Consider the following 26,000-nt stretch of genomic DNA (forward strand, 5'->3'; position numbering starts at 1 on the left):
CCCATACCAAAAAAGGGAAATGCGAAAGACTGCTCAAACTTCCGTACAGTGGCCCTTATTTCTCATGCCAGTAAGGTAATGCTCAAGATTCTGCAAGGAAGACTCCAGCAATACATGGAGCGAGAGTTGCCAGATGCTCAAGCTGGGTTTAGAAAAGGCAGAGGAACCAGAGACCAGATTGCCAATATCCGCTGGATAATGGAGAAAGGCAGGGAGTTTCAGATCATAATAAATTGTGGCAAGTTCTTAGTGGGATGGGCATACCAAGCCACCTCGTCTCTCTCCTGAGGAATCTGTACAAGGACCAAGTCGCAACAGTAAGGACTGACCACGGAACAACAGACTGGTTCAAGATTGGGAAAGGCGTCCGGCAAGGCTGCATACTCTCACCCAACCTATTCAACTTGTATGCAGAACATATCATGCGATGTGCGGGGCTGGATGAATGCAAAGCTGGGGTGAAAATTGCTGGAAGAAACATTAACAACCTCAGATATGCAGATGACACCACTCTGATGGCCGAAAGCGAGGAGGAACTGAGGAGCCTTCTAATCAAGGTGAAAGAAGAAAGCGCAAAAGCCGGGTTGCAGCTAAACGTCAAAAAAACCAAGATTATGGCAACAAGAATGATTGACAACTGGAAAATAGAGGGAGAAACCGTGGAGGCCGTGACAGACTTTATATTTCTAGGTGCAAAGATTACTGCAGATGCAGACTGTGGCCAGGAAATCAGAAGACGCTTACTTCTTGGGAGGAGAGCAATGTCCAGTCTCGATAAAATAGTGAAGAGTAGAGACATCAGACTGGCAACAAAGATCCGCCTAGTCAAAGCCATGGTATTCCCTGTAGTCACCTACGGATGTGAGAGCTGGACCTTAGGGAAGGCTGAGTGAAGGAAGATCGATGCTTTTGAGCTGTGGTGCTGGAGGAAAGTGCTGAGAGTGCCTTGGACCGCGAGAAGATCCAACCAGTCCATCCTCCAGGAAATAAAGCCCGACTGCTCACTGGAGGGAAAGATACTAGAGACAAAGTTGAAGTACTTTGGCCACATCATGAGGAGACGGGAAAGCCTAGAGAAGACAATTATGCTGGGGAAAGTGGAAGGCAAAAGGAAGAGGGGCCGACCAAGGGCAAGATGGATGGATGGCATCCTTGAAGTGACTGGACTGACCTTGAGGGATCTGGGGGTGGTAATGGCCGACAGGGAGCTCTGGCGTGGGCTGGTCCATGAGGTCACGAAGAGTCGGAGACGACTGAACGAATGAACAACAACAACAAGTGCAGTTCAACAGCCACATCTTCATATTCAAAGGTTGCACAGACCTATTTGAGTAAAATAAAATAAAACAAAACACATAAACAAATAAATCTTGCAGTTACAAAACCCCAGTGTCCACACTGTGCAACTATAGCAGTTTGATGCACTGCTATGGAATCCTGGGATTTGTAGTTTAATGAATTCTTAGCTTGCTTGCTTGCTTACTTAGGCGATTCCTCATTGTCTGAGTAGGATGGTCCTCCAGGGTCAGTGTGCAGTGTGTGGTGGATCCGTACGTGACTGTGGAGCCCTATTCATGATCTTCATCTTCTCCCGCAGTGAGGGCATTGGTTTCCAGGTGGAAGGCGGCCCTGGATGGGGTTGGCTTTACGTGCTTTCCTCATGGCACGTTTCTCTCTTTCGCCCTCCATTCGTGCCTCTTCAAATTCTACAGCACTGCTGGTCACAGCTAACCTCCAGCTGGAGCACTCAAGGGCCAGGGTTTCTCAGTTCTCAGTGTCTATGCCAGAGTTTTTAAGGTTGGCTTTGAGCCCATCTTTAAATCTCTTTTTCTGCCCACCAACATTCTGTTTTCCGTTCTTGAGTTCGGAGTAGAGCAACTATTTTGGGAGACGGTGGTCAGGCATCTGGACAATGTGACTGGTCCAGCAGAGTTGATGGTGGGGGACCATCGCTTCAATGCTGGTGGTCTTTGCTTCTTCCAGCACGCTGACATTTGTCCGCTTGTCTTCCCAAGAGATTTGCAGGATTTTCCGGAGGTAGCGCTGATGGAATTGTTCCAGGAGTTGCATGTGATGTCTGTAGACAGTCCATGTCTCACAGGCGTATAGAAGGGTTGGGAGGACAATAGCTTTATAAACATGCACCTTGATATTCCTACGGATGTCCTGGTCCTCAAACACTCTCTGCTTCATTCGGAAAAATGCCTCACTCGCAGAGCTCAGGCGGTGTTGTATTTCAGTGACAATATTGACTTTGGTGGAGAGGTGGCTGCCAAGGTAGCGGAAATGATCAACATTTTCTAATGTCACACCATTAAGCTGTATCTCTGGCATTGGAGAGGGATTGGCTGGTGACTGCTGGAAAAGCACTTTGGTTTTCTCAGTGTTCAATGACAGGCCGAGCTTCTCATATGCTTCTGCGGAGGTGTTTAGAGTGGCTTGTAGGTCTTCTTCTGAATGCGTACAGACGACGTTGTCATCAGCATACTGAAGTTCTATAAGATGTTGTTGTAACCTTGGTTTTGGCTTTCAGTCTGCTGAGGTTAAATAGCTTGCCATCTGTCTGATAGATGATTTCCACTCCGGTGGGAAGCTTCCAGTCAACAAGGTGAAGTATCATAGCGATGAAGATGGAGAATAAAGTTGGGACAATAACATATCCCTGTTTGACACCTGATTCCACCTTAAATGGGTCACGATTCAGCTCTATAGTAGCATACCAAGGAATTCCAAGCATGTCAACAAAACACACTTCTCAAGATTCCATTGGAGGGAGCCATTGTTTCAGACTGGGATCAAACTGCTGACTGGATCCCCCAAATATGCAGCAAAAAATGAAAGTGGGGAAGAAAGCAAAAGGTGTGTCAAGATCTCTATCTCTTTCATATAAGACCAGAAGAAGAAAACAACCCAAAAGGTGTTTAGCTCCTTTTGAAAAGACCCGGATTTTTGTGTTTTGGACTTCATCTCCCAGAATCCCTTATCGTTGAGCCAAGCAGCCGAGGCTTCTGGGAGATGAAGTCCAAGACTCCTGGAAGACTGCCACTTCGGAATCACTGCCCTGGAGAAAGATGGCGCCCCTCTGCTCCAATCAGCCGCTCTCTTGGCCCGTCACTGAGGTCACCTGACTTTCTTTTCAACATGGCGGCGGCAACAGGACTCTTCCCTTCCTGGGAGCGCTGAGCGGAGATCCCACCGGCGGCGGGGCCTCCTTCTCCAGGTGAGTTAGGCATGGAGGCCCAGGGACGCCTTGAATGCAGGCCCTCGCCCTTCACCCATAAGGGAAGGGGAGGATGGGAGCGAGAGGAAACTTCTCTGGGTGATCAGAGACAAGTTCTGTAGATGGCAAGCTTCATTAAGGGTGGGTCTACACTGTAGTATGAATGGAGTTTGAAACCGCATTAACTGCTATGGGATCACGGGAGTTGTAATTTTACAAGGCCTTTAGCCTCCTCTACCAAAGAGTGCTGGTGCCATACCAAACTACAATTCCCACAGCAATTAAAGTGGTGCCAAACTGCATTAATGCTTCAGTGTAGACCAGGCATGGGCAAACTTGGGCCCTCCAGGTGTTTTGGACTTCAACTCCCACAGTTCCTAACAGCCTCAGGTCCTTTCCTTTTCCCTCTCAGCCGCTTAAGCGGCTGAGAGGGAAAAGGAAAGGACCTGAGGCTGTTAGGAACTATGGGAGTTGAAGTCCAAAACACTTGGAGGGCCCAAGTGTACCCATGCCTGGTGTAGATGCACCCTAATTTTTCCCCATCCGAGCTGAGCTGGGTGCAATGTATTTTGGTGAAAAAGTTTCCAGGATCCAATCATCGAGATAGTTTTGGTAGTATTTGTCTTTAAATAGCTTAAACTTTATGAACTGGAATAAATTCCCTGACAACCTTAACTAGAAATTTGAGAAAAGCACACCTTAGCCTTTCAGTGTCTTGCCAGTCAGTAAAGTAGGTGCTGCTTCAATGTGGATAAGCATCTGTCAAGTGTAGTGGACTCGGATTTATTGTTTTATTAAATTACGATGGGGAGCAGTTTTATACCTTTGCCAGTAGGATCGCTTTCATAAGCAGAGGAAAGGTTCTCTTGTTTCACATACGTTAATAGCAACAATGTTAATATCCTCCTTCAAAGATTCCCGCTTGATTTCCTATAATCCTATACTTCCTTTTGGGGAAGTTCATTGCACTTAATCTGTGCAGATGTGTCTTGTCTCTGTCGGAACCTGTTGCAAGACCCCACTGCGCCCCCTGCCTTTCCAAACAGGATCAGCTGAATCTGTCATCAATCTTGAATTGTAAAGGGTTTTTTTCTGTGTCAGGAGCGACTTGAGAAACTAATAATAATAATAATAATAATAATAATAACAACAACAACAACAACCTTATTTATATACTGCTCCATCTCCCCGAGGGGACTCAGAGCAGTTCCCAGGTATCATCACAAAACTTCAAATTGCTTCTGGTATGAGAGAATTGGCCCTCTGCAAGGAAGTTGCTCAGGGGACGCTCGGATGTTTTACCACCCTGTGGGAGGCTTCTCTCATGAGAAGATGGAGCTGACAGACGGGAGCTCAGCCCACTCCCTGGATTCGAACTGCCAACTTTTCAATCAGCAGTCCTGCTGGCACAAGAACTGAACCCTTTGCGCCACTGAGTAAAGAGAATAGAGACTAAGAGAATAAAAACCCAACTTTTCCTCAGACCTTGTAAAATGCAAATGTATTTAAATATATTTCAATATGTTTTCTAAAAAAGAAACAGGATGGAAAAGTAAAAACCTTCTTAAATGAAAATCCATATTTTTATATATACTGTAGTAGTCCTACAATTTGCAAATTACAATCCTTTTTCAATTTAAAATTTAAAAGAGAAAGAATAATGCTGATAAAATATTTCTGAAATAAGTGTAAGAAATATCTGCCCACAACACTTTCTGCCCTAAAATCAGAAATTTATGCTGACATGTTCATTAACTCACTCCTCCACTATTAAACTGGGGTGTAATAAATGTGCAAATCTTTTACTTCACAGCCTGATGCCATAATCAAGAACAAACACATTTCCTGGGGAATAAATTTGTGTAAGGCTACACTGTAGCATTAATGCAGTTTGATCCCACTTTAAGTGCCATGGCTTAATGTTCTGGAATCAAGGGAGTTGTAGTTCCACAAGGTTTCAAGCCTTTCCTGACAAAGAGTCCTGGTGTTTCATCAAACTACAAATCCTATGATTCTATAGCATTGAGCCATTGCAGTTAACGTGGAGTCAAACTGCATATGCACCCCTGGATACAGGCTTATCTTGACACCCGCTTGGGCAGCTCCTCAAATGATCCAGCATGGAAGGGAACCAATGGGAAGGATGTTGTTGGCGCATGCTCAGTGCTGCCAGAAGGAAGTTTAAGGTGGGATTCCAGGAGACCGGGGAATTAACCCCTTCTCTCCCAGTCCTGTAGCCTTGATGTGGTTTCAAAGCCACCCAGATTCAGGGCGAGTGACATCCTGTTTGTTTCTAGATCAGGCGCCTGCTTTGGCCGGGCTTCCTGCAGCCTCCGATCCCTTGTTTTGATATCCCAGGGATTGTCATGGTAAAAAAGGGAGTCTTTCTTTATCAGGCATTTGTTAAGAGTGTCTGGTTTATATGTTCTTTTAAAGTAATGTTTTAACTGGGTAATGTATTTTTAACTAAGCATATATGTTGTGTTTTAATATATATATTAATATTGTTCCCCACCTGGATCCATGGGGATGGTGATGGTGGCGATGATAATGATGATGATGATGATGATGATTATAATAATAATAATAATAATAATACCATTATTATTATTTAGTGCTAATGTCAAAACTAGAATGAATGATATAGCACCAGTTGCTTGCCAGGTTGAACTCTCAGAATTGTTGATGTTGTGTGCCTTCAAGCTATTTCTGACTTAACAGGAGCTCTATAATGAGGTTTTCTTGGCAAGATTTCCTCAGAGGAGGTTGCCTTCCTCTGAGGCTGAGAGAGTCTGGCTTGCTCGAGACTTCCCGATGGGAGAACAGGGATTCGAATCTCAGTCTCCAAAGTCATAGCCCAACACTGAAGCAACTGGTGGCTTATTCATTATTCAAAATGTTTGGGACAAGACAGGTTTTGGATTTTAGATTTTCTCCCCTAATTTTGGAATACCTGTATTTACATACACATACATAATGAGACATGAAGATGAGACGCAAGTCTAAACACAATTTTTTAAGTCTTTATATATACCTTATATATATAGTCTGAAGGAAATTTTATACAATATTTTAATAGCTGTGTCCATGAAACAAAATGTGTGTGCTTTGAACCATCAGAAGGCAAAGGTGCCACTATCTCACCTACTGGTGTGGATAATTTCAGATTTTGAAATAATTTGGAATTCTGGATAACTTGAGATGCTCAACCCATACCAAGATTTTACTCTCAGGTTTGCTTCTTTGCCTTTTCCACAGTTGAGCAAGTGCATTGTAAGCAACTATTTGGTTATTATGATTTTACTGTAAGAGCTAATGATTTGTGACATTTATCTTCTGAAACAGAAGGATGCATCCATTTGGTAAAGAAGAGTCTGCATCCCTGGAGCAACTTTTCCAGTTTTTCTGTGAATGTCTACGGAGGGGAGAGTGGGAACTTGCCCAGGCCTGCATCCCTCAGTTACATCAGTGGCAGGATGGCTCTGAGAAAGTGGAAAGGATCCTGCATGCACTAATAGTCTGCCCTTCCCATTTGAGGTGAGTGTTGTCGTGATTTTTATTACTATTAGGCAAAAAGTATGTGAAAGAGGGAGTTTCAACAGCTAAAATGTATTGAAGTGTATTCCTATATGTAGCTACTCAGAAGTACCTTCTATTTTTTTGATTGGATTAGCGCTCATAGAGCTCGAAGAAATGATGAGGGCCATCCAGTCCAACCCCCTGCCATACAGGAACATAGAATTAAGGCACTCCCGACAGATGGCCACCCAGCCTCTGCTTGAAAACCTCCAGAGAAACAGACTCCACCACACTCCATGGGTCCTTCCATGGAGTACTATATCCCAGAATATCAAGGCAGAAGATCCCACAATATCTGCTTTGAACTGGGTTATCTGAGTCCACAATCAGATAATGTGGGATTTCCTGCCTTAATATTCTGGGATATAGGGCTGTGTGAAAGGCAAAACTACGGTGAGGTGGATCTGTAATTGGTTAAGTGGACGAACACAGAGAGTGCTCACTAATGCTTCCTCTTCATCTTGGAAAGAAGTGACAAGTGGAGTGCCGCAGGGTTCCGTCCTGGGCCCGGTCCTGTTCAACATCTTTATTAATGACTTAGATGAAGGGCTAGAAGGCATGATCATCAAGTTTGCAGATGACACCAAATTGGGAGGGATAGCCAATAGTCCAGAGGACAGGAGCAGAATTCAAAACGATCTTGACAGATTAGAGAGATGGGCCAAAACTAACAAAATGAAGTTCAACAGTGACAAATGCAAGATACTCCACTTTGGCAGAAAAAATGAAATGCAAAGATACAGAATGGGGGACGCCTGGCTCGAGAGCAGTACGTGTGAAAAAGATCTTGGAGTCCTCGTGGACAACAAGTTAAACATGAGCCAACAATGTGATGTGGCAGCAAAAAAAAGCCAATGGGATTTTGGCCTGCATCAATAGGAGCATAGTGTCTAGATCTAAGGAAGTAATGCTACCCCTCTATTCTGCTTTGGTTAGACCACATCTGGAATACTGTGTCCAATTCTGGGCACCACAATTCAAGAGAGATATTGACAAGCTGGAATGTGTCCAGAGGAGGGCGACTAAAATGATCAAGGGTCTGGAGAACAAGCCCTATGAGGAGCGGCTTAGGGAACTGGGCATGTTTAGCCTGAAGAAGAGAAGGCTGAGAGGAGATATGATAGCCATGTATAAATATGTGAGAGGAAGCCACAGGGAGGAGGGAGCAAGCTTGTTTTCTGCTTCCCTGGAGACTAGGACGCGGAACAATGGCTTCAAACTACAAGAGAGGAGATTCCATCTGAACTTTAGGAAGAACTTCCTGACTGTGAGAGCCGTTCAGCAGTGGAACTCTCTGCCCCGGAGTGTGGTGGAGGCTCCTTCTTTGGAAGCTTTTAAGCAGAGGCTGGATGGCCATTTGTCAGGGGTGATTTGAATGCAATATTCCTGCTTCTTGGCAGGGGGTTGGACTGGATGGCCCATGAGGTCTCTTCCAACTCTATGATTCTATGATTCTATGACCCCAAGGCAACATATTCCACTACTAAACAGCTCTTACCATCAGGAAGTTCTTTCTAATGTTTAGGTGGAATCCTTTTTCCTGCAATTTGAATCCATTGATCCCTTGTGTGCTAGTCTTCAGAGCAGCAGAAAAAAATTGTTCCCTTCTCAATGTGACAACCTTTCAGATATTTAAACATGCCTATCATGTTCCCTCTTCTTTTATCCAAGGCCCCGTCCATACAGCTGAATAAAAGCCCACATTATGTGCTTTGAACTGGGATATATGGCAGTGTGGACTCAGATATTGTGGGTTATTCTGCCTTGATATTCTGAGTTATATGGCTGTGTGGAAGGGCCCCAAGCTAAACATACCCAACTAAGTCGTTCCTCATAGGGCTTGGTTTCCAAATCTTTTGTCATTTTGGCCACCCTTTTCTGGACACCTTCCAGCTTGTCTATAGCCATCTTGATTTGCAGTGCCCAGACCTGGACACTATTCCAGGTGAGGTCCTGCTAAATCAGAATAGAGTCAGACTTTCCTCCATCTAGGCACTATACTCCTATTTGTATTTCCTTTTTTAACTATTGGATCACACTATTGACTCACATTCAGCTTGTGTTCTACTGAAACTCTGACCCTTTCTACACTGCCATATAAAATCCAGATTATCTGCTTTGAACTGGATTATATGGCAGTGTAGACTCATAAAATCCAGTTAAAAGCAGATAATCTGGATTATCTGCTTTGATAATCTGGATTATATGACAGTGTAGGAGGGGTCTCCTAGGTCCCTTGCACATGTACTGTCTTCAAGCCATGTGTTACCCACTCTATATATCTGTGCATTTTGTTTTTATTGCCTAAATGTAGTCCCATACATTTGTTGAAATTTACTGGACAAAAGATTTCTGCCATAAAAATAGGATTTGAATGTTCCCATATAGTTGCATTATGTGTAACACTGAAGCCCCATCTACTTCCATATAAAATCCAGATTATCTGATTTGAACTGGATTATATGGCAATTGAGACTTAAGTAATCCAGTTCAAAGCAGATAATGTGGGTTATCTGCTTTGATAATCTGGATTATATGGCAGTGTAGAAGGGGCCTAAATTTTGATCGGCCATTCAGCCATTTCCTCCCCTGTAGCACTATTCTAGTCAGAACAAGCATTATTATTATGCTTATTTATATCATTTTTTTCTCTCCACAAGGAGACCCAATTTAGGCCTCCTTGACAGGGTTGCATTTAGCCATCCTAATATGCAATCTAGAATTGGCAGCTGGGATTGGTAAACTTCCAAAACATCCCTCTGGGCTGAAGTTTTGAAAGCCATAGTGTTTGAAGAATAAATAGGAGCAAGAAGTGAGAATTAGCTATATTAGTAATTCTGCTTGGGTCTTTTACATACATGGATATAGGATTTAATTCTTTAAAAATTCTTATAGGTATAGCTCCAATCGAAGTCCTCAAAAGCTTGCTTGGTTTTGGCTCCTTGTATTACGGAAGTGGCTAGCATGGGATAAGGTAAAGAAAATCTTTTTCATTTTGTTTTCTCTCTCTATCCATTGACTTCTTCCAATTCCTGCTGCTTCCTTGTCACATGTGAATGCAAAACTAAAATCTGGGAAATTGATGCTTCTGTTCAATATTTGATTTTTTATCTTATCTCTGGTATAACAGGTTGTGTTTTTTGTTTAAGTTTAGTTGTTAAGGCATAATTTGTTTAATATACTGGGTTGTCAATTTTCGTTATCATGGGTGTATTGTTGTTGTGTTCGGGCATTTAATGTTTGCCTTTTATGGTTGGAATCCACCCTGAGTCCTTCTGGGGAGATAGGGTGGAATATAAACATTATTATTATTATTATTTGAAACACAACAAGATGAGTCCACAGCTGCTGGCTGTTGTATTGGATCACACGTCGGACACTTCCTAAGTGTTTAGGACTGTGTGATGTATTGGCGAATAATGCATGCAGATCCCAGTAAGGTGGCCTTTTGCAGCTGGCAGATGGTAATCTTGTCAGCGCCGATTGTATTTAAGTGCAGGCCAAGGTCTTTAGGCACTGCACCCAGTGTGCTGATCACCACTCACCTTGACTGGCTTGTGCCAGAGTCTTTGCAGTTCAATATTTAAATCCTCATGTTGTTGTTGTTGTTGTTGTTGTTATTATTATTATTATTATTATTATGATGCAGCACATCACAGACTTACTTTTTCTGCTTCTCTCTCTCCCGCTTGTGTTTTGCTGAATATTTTCCTTTGTGCAGGATGCTTCTGCAATTGTTTCCCATGCTCACAAAGTAGTAAATTAAAATTATTTTGCTTGTAATTTTTCCAAGACAGTTCCCTTAAATTACATGGGATTTGGTTGAGGAAAAATGATCCTTGATATTACGCCCTAATTTAGAAAGACATCATGAAAATTGTGGTAAAATTCAACGACATAGCCATGTTAGGCTGTAATTTCAATATGCAAAGAAATCGTGTAGCACCTTAGAGATTGCAAGTACCAAGTTGGTAGCATAAGCTTTCACAGACTAAGGCCCCTTCCGCACAGTTGTATAAAATCCCACATTATCTGCTTTGAACTAGATTATATGGCATTGTGGACTTAGATGATCCAGTTCAAAGCAGATATTGTGGATTATCTGCCTTGATATTCTGGGATCTGGTGCTGTATGGAATGGCCCTAAGTTGCTCTGAGAGTCCTTTGCATAAGCAATAATATAACAGATATAAAAACTGCTAACTCCAATTTCTGTCTGTACAAGAACCGGCCTGTTAAACTTGGCAATAAGGGGTAGGGGGCTTCCAGCTATGTACATGGTTCTCATCAATGGCTCTCTTTCATTGTAGATGTTGTTTTCAATAATAGTTGAGAGGAATCTATGAATTTATAACTACCAGTAAATAGATATAGCCAATTGTAATTGCAAATAGATCATTTGTGCAGAAAGTATCAAAGTAGACTGGGGAATGAACTACAGTCCTCCCTTAATCCCTAAAAGCTTTCCAACTCCTAAAGTACCTATTGGTAAGAGCTCACTAAGTAACATGTAATTATATGATCCTTTAATATGCTTCTTTAGCACTTTTCTTTATCTCTTTATCCATTGCAGAAAACAGTACCAGTAGCTCTCCAGAGAGAAACTGAGTTCTTACTTCTCTTAGAAGAACTGGAGAAGGACGTCCCTCACACTGTTCTAAAGGTGGAGTTTCCTCTTCAAAATGATCTAGATGTAGCCATAGTACATCTAGTGCAGAATTGTTAGTGCATTGTAGAACTAGTAAAGGTAAAAGTTTCCACCCGACATTAAGTCCAGTCGTATCTGACTCTGGGGGTTGATACTCATTTTAATTTCTAAGCAGAAGAGCCGGCGTTGTCTATAGACACTTCCAAGGTTATGTGGCAGGCATGATTGCATGGAGTGCTATTACCTTCCTGCCGAAGCGGTACCTATTGATCTATTCACATTTGCATGTTTTTGAACTGCTAGATTTGCAGGAGCTGGGGCTAACAGCAGGAGCTCACCCTACACTCTGGATTCAAACTGGTGACCTTTTGGTCAGCAAGTTCAGCAGCTCAGCAGTTTAACCCACTGTACCACTGGGGGCTCAAGGAGTAAAATCTAATGTAAGCTTCAGTGGATGCTTCACAATGAGTTCATTTATACTGTAGAAAACATGCAGTCTGACACCACTTTTAACTGCCATTGCTCAATGCTGTGGAATCCTGGAATCTGTAGTTCGATGAGACAACAGCACTCCTTGTCAGGGAAGACTAAAGAACTTGTAAAACTACAACTCCCAGATTCCAAACTATCGAGCTTTGGCAATTTAAGTAGTGTAAAGCTTCATTTATTCTGCAGTGTAGATACACCCCCTGTGCACGAAAGCTGAGCAGGAGTGGAAGGAAAGCAATGGTTGAGATTCCTCTAAAATAGAATGAATTGGTTGCTTCTCTTCAGTTGCTTCTCTGAATCCATGTGTCTCTGATCACCTTTGTGAAGATAACCAGTGAAACCTTGCTTCTGATATACTTTGGTTCTTCCTTTCTTGCAATGTTTAGTTTATTGCCAGCTTTCTGAAAATGGAATATTCTTTTAGGCTGCATAGAATTCTTCTAATGGGAACAGCCACTTATTTTCACAAAAATGGCTGTAGTGGTAGGGCACCTAACAATAGGTTATTTTAGTAGTTTCAGTTCTGCATTAGATACCACAAGGCTGAGATACCAGATAGTGCAGGTGGTTTAATTTGTTCTTGCTTAAGAAGCTGCCAGGGTGTTATTTTCCTCCCTCTCCACTGATGGCAAGTAAATGTGCTGTGGAATCATGGATGGTAATATTAAGAGTTGCAGTCAAATGGGGGTGTTTTGGATATTTGTAGCCAGCTGTATAATGACTGTGGTTGGGAATCCCCTAAATAGCAGTGAAAGAAGAAATCGAAATGTTTCTTTCTGGATAGGTGGCTACTGATGTAGTTTTCTCTTAGCAGTGTGTAGTAAAAAATTGCAAATAAGGCCAGCACGCATTTAAGAATATTTGCTTAACCTCCATCCCAGTCCTTCCTAGGTAAGGATCATAGGAAACTAGAGCACACTGAAAGAAGATAATACATGGATCTGACACAAGTATGACTATTCACAGAAGTAAATATTTTTTACAACTTATATACTACAAAAATGACATGTATACAAAGAACATAAGACTGTTATATACACAGTGACTGTAGCCAAGAGAATTCTTCTAAATTATCACATAACAATCTTGTGTCTTTGTGATTTTGGGAAACTATTTTCTTTTTAGTTACATGTATGACTATGCCACTCTGTTCCTTTCGGAGATTGTTTGATTTCCAAATTCTCCCATACATTTGATTGATTATTCTGAAAGTTCTTTTCTTCACATTCTCTTCCCATTCATGTCCATCCTAGTGATTCTTTAAAATCTTGATTGTTTATCCTGTGATTGTTTTGGCTAGTTATTGGTCAGTGGCTTTGTTTGTCTAGAAATGAGGATGAGGGAGAGGGCCTTCTTGGTGGTGGCCCCTTTAGCTCTGGAAAGCCCTCCCCAGGGAACTCAGGCAAGCCCCCACACTGCAGCACTTTCAGAAAGAGTTAAAAGCTTTGTTCTTTCAACAGGCCTTTGATAATGTTTAAGATAGCAACCAGCCTACTCTCCTTTGAGTGCATGGAATTTTTAACCCATACTTTGCCATATTTTGATTCTATGGCTCATGCTAATTTTATATGTCGGGGCTTAAATGTGTTATTGGTCTTAATGTAGATATATTGTATTTTATATGTTGTGTGGCAGCATTATGTGCTATTTGTAAGCTGCCCCCAGTCCCTATGGGAGATGGTGGCAGGGTAAATAAATGTATTTATTATCTAAAAATTTAAAAGTTCCAAATGTCCTCTATAACAAAAACAGATACATTCTTTTTCTCATCCATCCAATGTCAACACTTGTCATGTTTTCTCATATCCAGTACTCTTTCAACATTCTTTCCAGTTCTTTGGCTATATTGTTCTAGTTTTAATTGTTTCCCTATAAACCCATGGGAATCAGTTCCTTTTGTTAGTAAATTAGTGTTATTTACATGAGACTTCATCATATTACATTCTCCTATATCCATCTCTTTTTTTAACACTTCAGAAAAGTCATGTATTTATATAATTGTATATCCTTCTAAACTCCAGATATTTTTTGATTGTAGCACATATAATTGCTTACCACTAACTGTGTTAGATTGGGCTAATGGAGGAAGCCAGAAAGGTCTGGAGGGTCACAGTTTCCAGTCCTTGCTATGGAAGTACACTTGGTTGATGTTATTGATAGTTAATTTTATCTTTGAATTGTCTTCTCATCTCTTTCATATTTATAAATGTATTCATGGTGAGAAATGACTTACTCTTATCACAGTTGTATGTTTCCTTTCCAGGAGCTGTGCAAAACCTTCGAAGACATACATGTGTTGAGTAGAAAACAAAGGGATGGATCTATACCAAAATTTAGTGCAGAAGTGACTGCTGCTCTCCGAAAGATGCTGTTGCATTCTCCACAGAAGCTGCAAGCCATATTAGAGCTGCTTCAGAGAGAGCTTGTTGAGCACAGCTCTTTGCTAACACATGGTTATTCACCAAAACACATCTTTATTGACTTTCTCTGGGACTCCCTAAAGCATCTGAAGCATCTCCAGCTAAATCAAAAATTACTGGAATCAGATCAGAGCAAGACTGTGGATGAAATCTATAATGCTCTTAGCCTGTTGAATGTAGAGGCAGAGAGCCTGACAGGAGAGCTGCGCCTTCTCTGCAGGGAGCTTCTGGATGCTTGCTGGGGTGAACACGGCCTGCTGAAGGAGGAGAGGTTGCTTGGCTGCCTTCTCAGAAAAGGCAGCCATGTCTTGCTCAGCCTCTTTAGCAGTATGTTTCTTGAGAAGACAAGGGAGAAACTTCTGGGGCCAAAATCACCCGGAAAAGGTCTGTGTAAAATTTAATGGTCTCAGTCAGTGATGTTTATACTATTCTGTTCATCCCCTATCCCCTTTTTTGTTCAGTGCTCATCTAGTCCCCACCTCTTTTGCATCCCAGGCCTATAGTAAATGGGAGAATTCCTACCCCCCCACCTCCCCTGGGAAGTTTGCAAATGAAGTATTTGGTGCAGTTTATCATGGAAGACAGGACACCTACATATCTCCTTTGATTGGTGCATTGTACCTTGGGCCACTTGGATAATATACCAAATGGTTGGGAAAAGAGAAATGGGTCTCTGTTTAAGAAGGGTCCTCCCTCATACCAGCACCAACAGAGCTTATGTGTAATTCAGTTGCAGTTGTATATTCTGTATCAATTTTGCTGGTGGAATAGTAGGAAGTTTCACTGTAAATCTTAAATTTGTAGGACCAAGGAATGTTGCAGAGGCCAAGAGCACGTTTTGCTGCTTGCACTTGTGTGATTTTAATCCTCACTTGTGTGAGAGCTTTAATGCTGAATAGGCCCTTTATGCTTTCAGTATATGCGAAAGTAATATCAGTAATATCAGCTGTACAGACAGTGCTCTGGCACCACGAGATGCAGAGCTAAACTTAAGAAATGGGGCTACAAAGTGGAGTCCACAACATGCAAGTGTGGAGAGGAACAAACCACAAGTCACCTACTACAATGCGGTCTGAGCCCTGCCACATGCACAATGGAGGACATTCTTACAGCCACATCAGAGACATTCCAAGTGGCCAGCTTCTGGTCAAAGGGGGTTGGATTGGTTGACCAATGAGGTCTCTTCCAATTCTATCATTCTATGAAAGGAAATTTAGTACAATGCCAAGTTTTTAACTTTGTTTGTAGTTTTTCTATACATTATAACTGTATTCTCAATTCATTTCTGACATGATACATAAATCAGTTATATTTATTTCAGGTACATCAGAACAGCTGGATACTGAACGGGCCATGATAGCATTGTTCCTAGATCATGAGCCAGCTTATTCTTGGAAAGCTGCCTATTTTTACTGTATCAGCAGCAGCAAGCACTTTTTGGAACAGATTCTGGTAAATCTCTAATAAGATAAAACAAGAGTTGAATAAGAAGTTGTGCTGATCCCAGTGTCTCCAAAATAAACCAGGACCAAGCCAAGATGCCCACTTTTTTAGAAACTGGGGCTGCATTCTCCTTCCCATTTCATGTAAAGCAATTTGGTAATATGCCATCCACACAGCTCATTGAGGCTGTTTTGTAACCCCAGTATTACCAAGGTTCAGTCCACCCTCCCCACCCCCGCCCAATTGTTTTTCTCTCAAATAACCCTAAACTTCTCCCAGCAGCGATCCAGACGACTCCACCAAGTATTTGTCTCCCTGGACCCTTTTAAGCCCAGAGCAGGTGTTTTTTAAATAGAAAATTATCAAGAAATAAGGACAGCACCCCCTTGCATCTGAGAGTCAGAGCCATTCCAAGCTCTGTTCAGTAATAGTAATGGCTTGTTAATGATTTCAGTTAACCATCTGGAATAAATAATTAGGAGTGGTACAAGCCTACAAATAGGTGACTGGAACTGAATTAAGGCCTATGAAATAGAAATGTTGTAGTAGCATGCTCAATCAGCTGTTTTCAAGACCTTCTGTATGAGCTAGACTTAGACCCTTTTTCCCCAATTTGTCAGCTGCTCCATTTAATAATAATAATAATATTAATTAATTAATTAATTAATTATATTACACCCTATATCCCCTGGAGAACTCAGGGTGGATTCCAACAAGACAAAGGCAAACATTCAATGCCTCAATAACAGTAAATATAAATATAAAAAACCAAGAAGCCCACATAAAGAGCAACTTAAGCATAACAACTATAAATAAAACATAATCAATTGAAAATTATAACTAACATAGAATTTAAACATAAAACATCTGAATTAATATTTCAAAGCATTTAAACAGCTTTTAAGAATTCATCTTAGTAACTCTTCCAAGTCTGGAATCCTAGTCTTAAATTTCAAAACTTGTTCTTTCTCAAGGTCACAGCGTTATCTTTGATGAAAAGGGAAGAATTCTCCAGCATCAGCCGCTTGCTGAGACGGGAATTCAGCTATCTCAGTCGCCTCCTGATATTGCTCGGATGGACTCAGTGTCGCAGCTTAGGATCTGCCAAGATGCTGTTGGACACTCTTCACAAATCTCAGGCATGTAAGACCTTCTTTTTCACATGAGGATAGGTACCGCACTCTCTTTGTTTTGATTTGTTTTCTAGATGAAAAATTGAGCAGTGTGTTGGTTGGTTTGTGTTTAATGGCTATATGTCTATAGTTTGTTCCCATTTCTTTTTAACAGGGTCTCTATAATGACTCAGCATTGAAAGACTTCTGTGATGGGCTTTGTGCTCAAGTTGAGGTCCTGGAGTGGTGCATTCAACAGAATAGGTAACACAGCCTTGGAGTGCCTGGATCAATTATTTTGACAAAGGCTTTTATCTTCCATTTTAAGAAATACTTGTACATAGACATAATCCAGCATTTGCTGATTTACTGATTGTTCGTAATAGTTGGGTGGTGAAAGAAATTATTTCTGGGACTGGCTATTCTCCTTAAAGCATTCAACTTTCCATCAGATTTCTTACTTTTATCCCCATACTTGTCTCTAGTGACTTTTGCCCATAATCTGCAAATTGTTTACAGAGTTCTTGGAAATGTGCATTTAAAAAAACAATAGATTCTGTGCAGACTGATATAAGTTAAATTTAGGAATGTTACGAATCCCTGCTAATAGATGGGGAATCTTGTTCCCATTGAAAACAAGCTTCCTTTGTTTTGCAGTAATATTATCCCAGAAAATGTTCTTCTGCAGTACTTGCACAGTTTGGAGAGCCATTCTTCCCTTTACCTTCTCCATCATCTTACCAGCCTCTTGGCCTTGAATGAAGAAGCTGTTATTGAGCTTCTCCAGAAAACTCCAGTCAGGGAAACAGAGTCTAAAGGTAAAAGCTTGTAAGGGGAGTTGATAATCAAGTATCCTTGCAATGTCTCTGTTGATTGGGGGATGAAGAGACAGGGGACCTACATCTGTTGATAATGTTATGTTAAGGGGCATAGGAGGTGTTCTCTGCCTCTCTCCTCACAATCTTTGGGGAAAATATGGTATATCTTTATCTTCATTTCTGGTAACTTCATGTAATTGCCAAAAGTCACAATATTTTTACTAATTCAATTGTTCAGTTTTATTCTAGCATAATTTATTTATCGTGTCAGGAGCGAACCAAAACAATTGTATTGCATTAAAAAACAAACAAAACACAAAGTTTGCAGGCTTGGTATTCTATTAATACCAAGAGGCACTCCAAATGGCCAGCTACTGGTCAAAGAATTCTAGCATAATGAAAAGTGTTAAATCTGTAGCCAGTGATGATTGCTACTGGATACATCTGTTGGGAATAACACATTTATAAAACAAGCTAGTATTCTGTACTGCAAGACACAGCATGGACAAAGTGTCCCTTTTCACAATCCGGGACTAACAAATTCCATTAATTTCAGTGCATTTGCTCTAGGTGGAACCAATGTTGATTTAGTTTCAGAAAACTGAATGCTATTTACAGAGAAATTCAAAAGTTAAAAAGGTTGGTTCACAATCAGTATTTCATTTATGGGTTTGTAACCTAGGGTATTCAGTAGGACTGTGTAATCTTACTTTAAACTACATAAACAACACCCTGTTCCATATTAAGACTCCATTTGAGTCCAGGCCCATGCAGAATACCAGATATAATAGAACTACCTGAAAATCCACCAAACGGTAGTTGTTTCTCTATTATTAATTTTTCAATTTTTCTCTTCTTTAGATTCAGCGATGCCAGTTTCTAGCCTTTTGAGTCAGCGACGCAACCTAGTTCTTTTCCAGGCATTTTGTGCCATGAAATACGCTATCTATGCACTCTGTGTCAATGCACACAAGGCTTCAAATTGCAAAGACTGTGCAAGGTGTTTCAGCAGGAATTTCCCAGAAGAACTGCCTGATCAAAATGAACAAGCACATCATCTTACTCACCCAGGTCTGGTAGTTTGAGCATAGCTTTCTTTAGCCTTGCACTCCTTTTTTTTCCTTGGTAAACGTATTTCCAACCTTTGATAACCTTGTTGAAGACAACCATGGTCTGGGTTGCTGTGAATTTTCTGAGATGTATGGCCATGTTCCAGAAGCATTTTCTCCTGACGTTTCAACCACATCTATGGCAGGCATCCTCAGAGGTTGTGAGGTCTGTTGAAAACTAGGCAAGTGAGGTTTATATATCTGTGAAAGTTCAGGGTGGAAGAAAGAACCCTTAGCGAAATGTCAGGAAATAATGCTTCTGGAACATGTCCATACAGCCTGGAAAACTTACAGCAACCCAGTGATTCCAGCCATGAAAGCCTTCAACAACACATTGATCATGGCCTACTCCAGGTTTTTGCTTGTGGCATTTAATATTTTGGATGATGTGGACCAAAATGTTATCAGAAGGGTTGTCAGTTAGTGGTAGAAACAGGCTTTTAATCCTTGGGCTCTCCAGATATAAAGGTTCTCCTGTTAGAAACCTGAAGTGTAGCTACCAATCAGTGTAGCACAGTCAACATATTACATTATTTACTTCTGATGCACATTTTACATTGAACGTGCAAAGATTAAACACAGGTGTTTTTTGAAGGAATAGCCTCCTTGTAGCAAAATTGCATCTACATCCAATTCAAAATTACCTTTAGAAATGAAAATTATTTAAAAATAGTGTCCTTTATGGAAAATGGTGAAGGTTTGCCTTTTGGGTTTTAAAAATACTGTAATATTTTAAATATTTTCAAGCCATGGATGTTTGACTCCATGAGTGTGAAGGGCCAACTGTAGGTGGAATTTCTCAGAAATGAGTGTACGACATGATCAAGAATGGTCCTGGGACAATTATATTCCAGGTGAAGGTGATTGGCTATCTAGGCAGGCACAGCTTTGACGCTGTGGCCCTTGATGTTCCATCCATCCCAGCAAGCATGATCTATGATGGGGATTAAGAGGAGTTGTACTCGCTTCCCCCTCTTTAAAGGATTTGGCTGTTGAATGACTTCTAGTAGGAGGGAAAACAGTTACATATGTTTTTATAATTATTTTCTTTCCACAAATGCAGACTATGCAGATACCTTTTCTCAGTATCTTTCCAAGTGCCAGCATTTTTTAAGAACAGTACCTCTTCCTCTACGCCTGGAGCTTCTGGAGAACATCTTCTCCTTGCTCTTTGTTTCCTGCAGCGACCTCTGCAATGCTGAGCTCCGAAGGGAAGATAACACGGAAGGGGCTGGTTTTGAGGCAAGGAACTGTGGGGACAGGGAGTCAGAGCATTGCGCCAGTAGAGATTCCTCCGCTTCAGCAAGTCCCCAACATCCTGCAGGCCCTGAAAGGAGACCCACGGTGCATCCTGCCATTTCATCCCCACAATATAATGAGATCCAAAAGCAGGCTGAATTGAACATGAATGGTAGCAACTCTGATTCCTTCAAACTGAGCCATCTGGACTTGAAACATTTCACCCATGATATCTGTGGATTTTTAGTAGATGATGTAGCAATGGAGATTTTTCTCAAAATGCTCCAGGACCATTTAAAAGAAGTGGAAAGTTCTTCCCCTTGGGATTCAAAACATGCAGCTCAGGAGGAGCTAGCATTGCTGGATTGTTTGAATTTATCTGTAAATAGAGACGGTTTTGAGTGTCGTGTCCAGCTGTTCTCCAAGTACCTCTCCGAAGCTCAGTGGCGGCACAAAATAGTTCTGAGCAACAGAAATGCAGGTAAGAATCTCTAGGGATTTTGCTACTTCAAAAGCTCAATGCCTTGCAAAATGCTTTGCTGAAATCTAGATAAATGGAATCTACAGCATTCCCACCATCTACTAAATTAGTGATCTGATAAAAAAAGGTATTAGGTTAGTTCTTTTATACAAGGAATAATCACAGATCGCTTTTCTCTGATATATAGCCTACCACACTTGATATTTCTTGGCAGTCTCCCATCTACTAGCCATGCTTAGTTTTCAAGCTGAGTTAAGAATCTGCAGGAAATACATAAACTAAAGTTATTGTTTATTGAACTAGAGTACACTGCATTGAGGCAAATAATATTTTTACTGCCATCTCAACATCCTGGTGGGGCACACTGTGTTCTGGTGCTGAAACCAGAAATAATGTAATGCCTCCTTTTGGCCTCATTTTAGCTATTTGCCTGTCATTTCTGGAGGGTCAGGTCAGGCTGGTCAAGGAAAACAATGCTGATTATTTTCTTCCCTTTTATGAAGGGTCATGGGGTTTTCAGGGGTCTTCTGAGGATGCCAAGAGCCATTGAAAGCAGGCTCAGAGATCACTCAACAGCCCATTGACCACCTTATCTCCAAATCTATGTAGACCCTAGGTTTTACTCAGTATGCTAACCTAGAGACTAATGGCAGCTTCTATTTTTTTCTTTGATTGGTTGTTTTTCCTCATCTTTCCTTTCACCAAAAGTGCATTGAAAGGAAAATGATTATAGGTCCCTAAAGTAATTTTGCTCTTTCAGGCAGTCAGCGTGCTTCCATTAGAACACACCGCAATATAAGAAGAGAACCTGCCTTGAAAAAGCACACTCGATCTCAGAGAGACAAATCAGGTAATGGGGTAAATCTGAATGCGTGGAAATCTTTCCGTTTTGTCATTCCTCAATCTCTCACCAGCATTCTCTTCCCAACCAGTGTGGGTTGCAAGACCCTTGATCGCTACATATGTTATTTTTGATATCTGCTTTCACTAATGGCCTTAGTTTTTACACAATTTCCCCATTGATTAAAGTATGTTCAGGTGTATTTTAAAAACAAATTTTCAGTTTTCATTTTGAAAAATGTACATCTGTGTATAATTTTTTCAAAATAAAAGCTGAAAAATCTACATGTGTTTTCTGAAAAATCTACATGTTTTTTCTGAAAAATCTACATGTGTTTTCATTAATAGGCATGCAGACCATATATTAGATATATCAGAGTTTGTAAACAAACAAACAAACAACATTACAGCAAAACTCTTCTCCATTCCTAGTGAAATTACTTATGACCCCATGTTGTATGTGGCACTTTTTCTAAATGTCATAGCTGGAAGACATTGTGACAAAACATGAGGATGCGACTCATGTTTATCACTAATTGGCTCTCTTCACCAAGGATTTTTAAATACCGTTGATGCTGGATGTTCAACATTCAGTACTCATTTTAGACTTGAGACTTATTTCTTCCTGGGGATAAATGGAGTTGCCTTTTAGTACTGTGATCTTAAAACATTGACCTAAATCAATTTCCAGACCCAAATAGAATAGACCCATATAATAAATTGTGGATTGGTAACTCTATTCTAGAAGATACTAGAATTGGATAGCCATAGTATGATTTCTAGTCCCATCTAGAATAATGAGGAACAGCACATAAACATGTGACAAGATGTTCATACAAAATTAGATAATGATAATAATAATAATAATAATAATAAATTTTATTTATTACCTGCCTCTCCCTATGGCTCGATTAGATACTGTTCTGTATCTATGTGCTGTTTTTCATTTACAAACAAAACAGGAACAATGAATCAGTATGTGAAGTATATGGGGAAATTAAAAAAAATCTTCATTGGGTTGGTAGTTAAACTGTTTCTTCAGAATATTTTGTTTGTGAATGCCTTGAGTTGAAACTTTCAGAAATATTGAAAAATGTCATATAATGTGAACTCACCCCATTATGTAAACTCCGTTTTATTCCCATTAAATACAGGATGAAAAGATATTGATGGCTATAAGTGGCAGAAGTGTTTTTCACCAAGTGTGTCTTTTTCTCTACTTCAGAGTGCAAGGTGGAGGCTTCAAGCCCAGTGTCAGAGAGCACAAGCAGCGAATTAAGTATCACCAGTGCATCAGGTATGGAGCATTCTGTGTTTAGCCCAACAAGGAGACCCATCTGACGCCTAGTTTTGTATATTTTGTGTGCTTATATAGCTTCTTTTCTTTAAAACTTTCTGAATACGTTTTCATTTTGCTATTGTACGTTTTTATGATTTTAAATCTTTTTAGAAATGTTTTAATCATATGCCTTATAACTTGGTTATTAATAGGTAAAGGTTTTGCCCTGACATGGTTTTTCCCTGTCCGGTCATGTCCGACTGGTGGTTGGTGCTCATCTCCATTTCTAAGCTGAAGAGCCGGCGTTGTTGATAAACACCTCCAAGGTCATGTAGCAGGCATGACTGCATGGAGCACTGTTATTAGTATCTTTATTAATTGTTAATATCCTGAGAGAAGCAATACTGAAGCACAGGAAACACATTCAAAACGTAAACAGAAGAACTTCCTATACGTTATTCAGCTTCCTAAAAAATAGCATGATTTGGCATGAACTACTTTGCTATAAATACGCCCCTCATCAGGAGATTAGTATTGATCCTGATGGATGTTCAATCCTCTTTCCTTTTTGTTTTGTTTTGTTTTTTTCAGAAGAAAGTGCTAGTACCCTTTCTGACTGGAGTGATGCCGAATATAGGATAAAACCTCAGCAGAAGTCCCTCATCCCAATGATGCTTTCCCCACCAGAATCTCTTCTTGTTGCCTGTATCTTGAGAGGAAATTATGTAGAAGCCCATCAGGTAACTGCATAGCCACTGCAAGACTTTATAGAAATGAATGGGTTTCCTGAAAGCTACTGTATATACTTCGGTATAAGCTGAGTTTTTCAGCCCTTTTTTAGGCTGAAAAAGTCCCCTCAGCTTATACTCGAGTATTATTTTGCTATGTTATTATTATTATATTTATTATTTTACTCATTATTATTATTATTATTATTATTATTATATTTACATTATTTTACTCTATTATTATTACTTTTATTTCATTTATTATTTTACTTTGGATGGATACATAAGCACATTTACACTGTAGAAGGTTAGAATAATGGTTTAATCAGAGTTAGACAGTCTTATCTTAAATTACAGTTTTATGTAAACATTCAAAAACATTTAACCTACTGATGCCTCAATTAGTGTAATTTTATTGGTATCTATTTTTATTTTGAAATTTACCAGTAGCTGCTGCATTTCCCAATCTCAGCTTATACTCACATCAATACGTTTTTCCAGGTTTTTGTGGTAAAATTAAGTGTCTCGGCTTATATTTGAGCCGGCTTATATTTGAGAATATACGGTACCCTGCTTCCATGCTACTGTATTCAGGAAAATGCGTGGATTAATTCTCCATGAACCCTAGATGCTCAGTGTTTGAGGTGCATATACATCAGTGAGAATGGTTGAGTCTGTGAAAACTCTAGTCTTGGTTTCTATTTGGCATTTTCCTGTTATCCCTTCTCACTATTGATGGATGAGCTAAAATAGCGTATGCGAGTATGAAATGGAGGGCTTGATCTGTATCTGAAAGATCAAGAAAAGGAGTCTAAGGCATTGATGACATTTTGTACCACTGGCCCAAGACATAATCCTGAGCTAATACATAATTAATTTGTTAAAGTTGTGTTCAGTAGTTCATATTAATAAATAATATTTTAATTGGATTCAGAAATGCTGGCATAGAGCACCCACAATCATCTTTAAGGGAATCACAGTAGGGTAGATGAGCCTAAGAGAAACAGTATCCTCTGGTTCACTGAGCTTCCTTGGAACCAACCTTTTGGAAGTGTGTCTGTATGGCAGAGATTTCCAAAGTGTGTGTCTTGACACATTAGTGTATCATCTGAAGTGTATAGGTGTGTCATGTGAATGTAATGAGAAACCTCTGAGTCTATGCAAAATGAGTAATAAATCAAACCTTTAAAATATATATAAATGAAAAGTTTTGCTTAGCTATGTTGTTTCCCCATATATTGTGTTATTAAAATTTATGTGTGTGTCTGCATCCCTTATAAGGGGTTAGTTTAATCTCCAGTTTGCTAGTAAAACTTAATTATTATGTCGTGAAAAAGTGTATCACCAACATTAAATGTTTGGAAAGCTCTGCTCTGTGGGATTTATCCCTAAAAGCTTTCCAGTAGAAGTAAATTCTTAATTCTTCTATGTTAACAGTGTCATGGAATTGAGATAAACTGGTCATAAATCAGCTGCTTTTATCTCTGGTTCTAGACCTTTCAAAGATTCTGTCTTTAAGGCACGAGGAAAAAGCAGTTCAAATAAACTCTGGAAATCTGCTCCCAAAGAGAGTGGCTCTTTCTACTTTATTTACAAAAGTATTTACGGCAAGCTTAACAAACATCCAGTCTGGATCACATCATGACGAAAGAATGGCACACTTTCTCCTTCTTTTCCATTTAACACCAGAAACTGCATAGCTTACATTCTATCAATATTCCACACCTTTATTGAATTCACCCATGAACTACTGTAACTGATATTCACATGCTGTTTGAACTAAATGCTGTTTTCACTCAAACATCAAAACACTGACAAACAGAACGTACAAAAACACTGGAAAAATATCTCTTACCTCATGAACTTATGATGCTTTTCAATTCCACAACGACAGGTGGCTATTATGTTTGGGCTGGAAAATTCTGCTTCCTATGGAGAGCTAATTTTTTTTGAGCGCTACCAAGAAGTAATCCGGGAGTTGGCAAATGTAGAACATAAGATTGAACATCAGTCCTCGGAGGGATCTGGAACTCTCAAACAGTCTGGCGGTGGCCGCTCAACACTTCAGGCCATTGGGAATGCAGCAGCAGCAGGTAAAAAAAAACTGAACATGGATTTTAAATGTTAGATTTTTTCACATATTAAAGCTTGGTTAAAATGCAACCATAAGAAACAGTTGTGACTTTATATGTGATGTATGTGTGATGGTGACTTAAAAGCTAATTATAGTTCAGTATTCAGTAAAACATACTTGGATGTATCCCACAAAGTGAATAGGAACCAGCGTAGAATACAGGCTCAAGAAACATTCACTCCCACGATTTGCAAATACCTGACATACCACAACCCATCATGAGATCATGACTCGGCACTTTATATGGTTTTTAATCAGTTTTATTGTTTGTGTGTTTTAATTACTCATGTGTTTTGATTGCTTTGTAGTTTGTTGGGTTGTGTTTTACTATTATGCTCATGTGGCATTGAACTTTGCCAAATTCTGTAAGCAGCCTTGAGTTCTCTGCAGGGTTGAGAAAGGCAAGGTAGAAATAAATAAATAAATAAATAAATAAATAAAATAAACCCATGACATTATCG

At 40.1% G+C, this 26,000-nt stretch overlaps 1 protein-coding gene across 3 annotated transcripts in view; it reads left to right on the forward strand.

Moving 5' to 3' along the window:
* Positions 1-3,105: 3,105 nt before the first annotated feature.
* ZFYVE26 (zinc finger FYVE-type containing 26) overlaps positions 3,106-26,000 on the forward strand; it is a 55,873-nt gene continuing 32,978 nt past the window's right edge. For 2 of the 3 annotated variants that reach the window (XM_060762510.2, XM_067462791.1), the window contains exons 1-15: positions 3,106-3,220; positions 6,566-6,757; positions 9,695-9,773; positions 11,373-11,462; positions 14,200-14,740; positions 15,678-15,808; positions 16,774-16,938; positions 17,087-17,175; positions 17,569-17,729; positions 18,591-18,800; positions 19,902-20,558; positions 21,319-21,408; positions 22,624-22,695; positions 23,269-23,417; positions 25,300-25,498. In XM_060762510.2, the coding sequence (XP_060618493.2) occupies positions 6,570-6,757; positions 9,695-9,773; positions 11,373-11,462; positions 14,200-14,740; positions 15,678-15,808; positions 16,774-16,938; positions 17,087-17,175; positions 17,569-17,729; positions 18,591-18,800; positions 19,902-20,558; positions 21,319-21,408; positions 22,624-22,695; positions 23,269-23,417; positions 25,300-25,498 (2,821 nt within the window). In that variant the 5' untranslated portion in view covers positions 3,106-3,220; positions 6,566-6,569. Of the gene's footprint in view, positions 3,221-5,428; positions 5,590-6,565; positions 6,758-9,694; positions 9,774-11,372; positions 11,463-14,199; positions 14,741-15,677; positions 15,809-16,773; positions 16,939-17,086; positions 17,176-17,568; positions 17,730-18,590; positions 18,801-19,901; positions 20,559-21,318; positions 21,409-22,623; positions 22,696-23,268; positions 23,418-25,299; positions 25,499-26,000 lie in introns of those variants that run through there. The other variant, XM_060762518.2, reaches the window with a different exon arrangement.

Source organism: Anolis sagrei, chromosome 1, assembly GCF_037176765.1.
Source record: "Anolis sagrei isolate rAnoSag1 chromosome 1, rAnoSag1.mat, whole genome shotgun sequence".
Taxonomy (NCBI): domain Eukaryota; kingdom Metazoa; phylum Chordata; class Lepidosauria; order Squamata; family Dactyloidae; genus Anolis; species Anolis sagrei.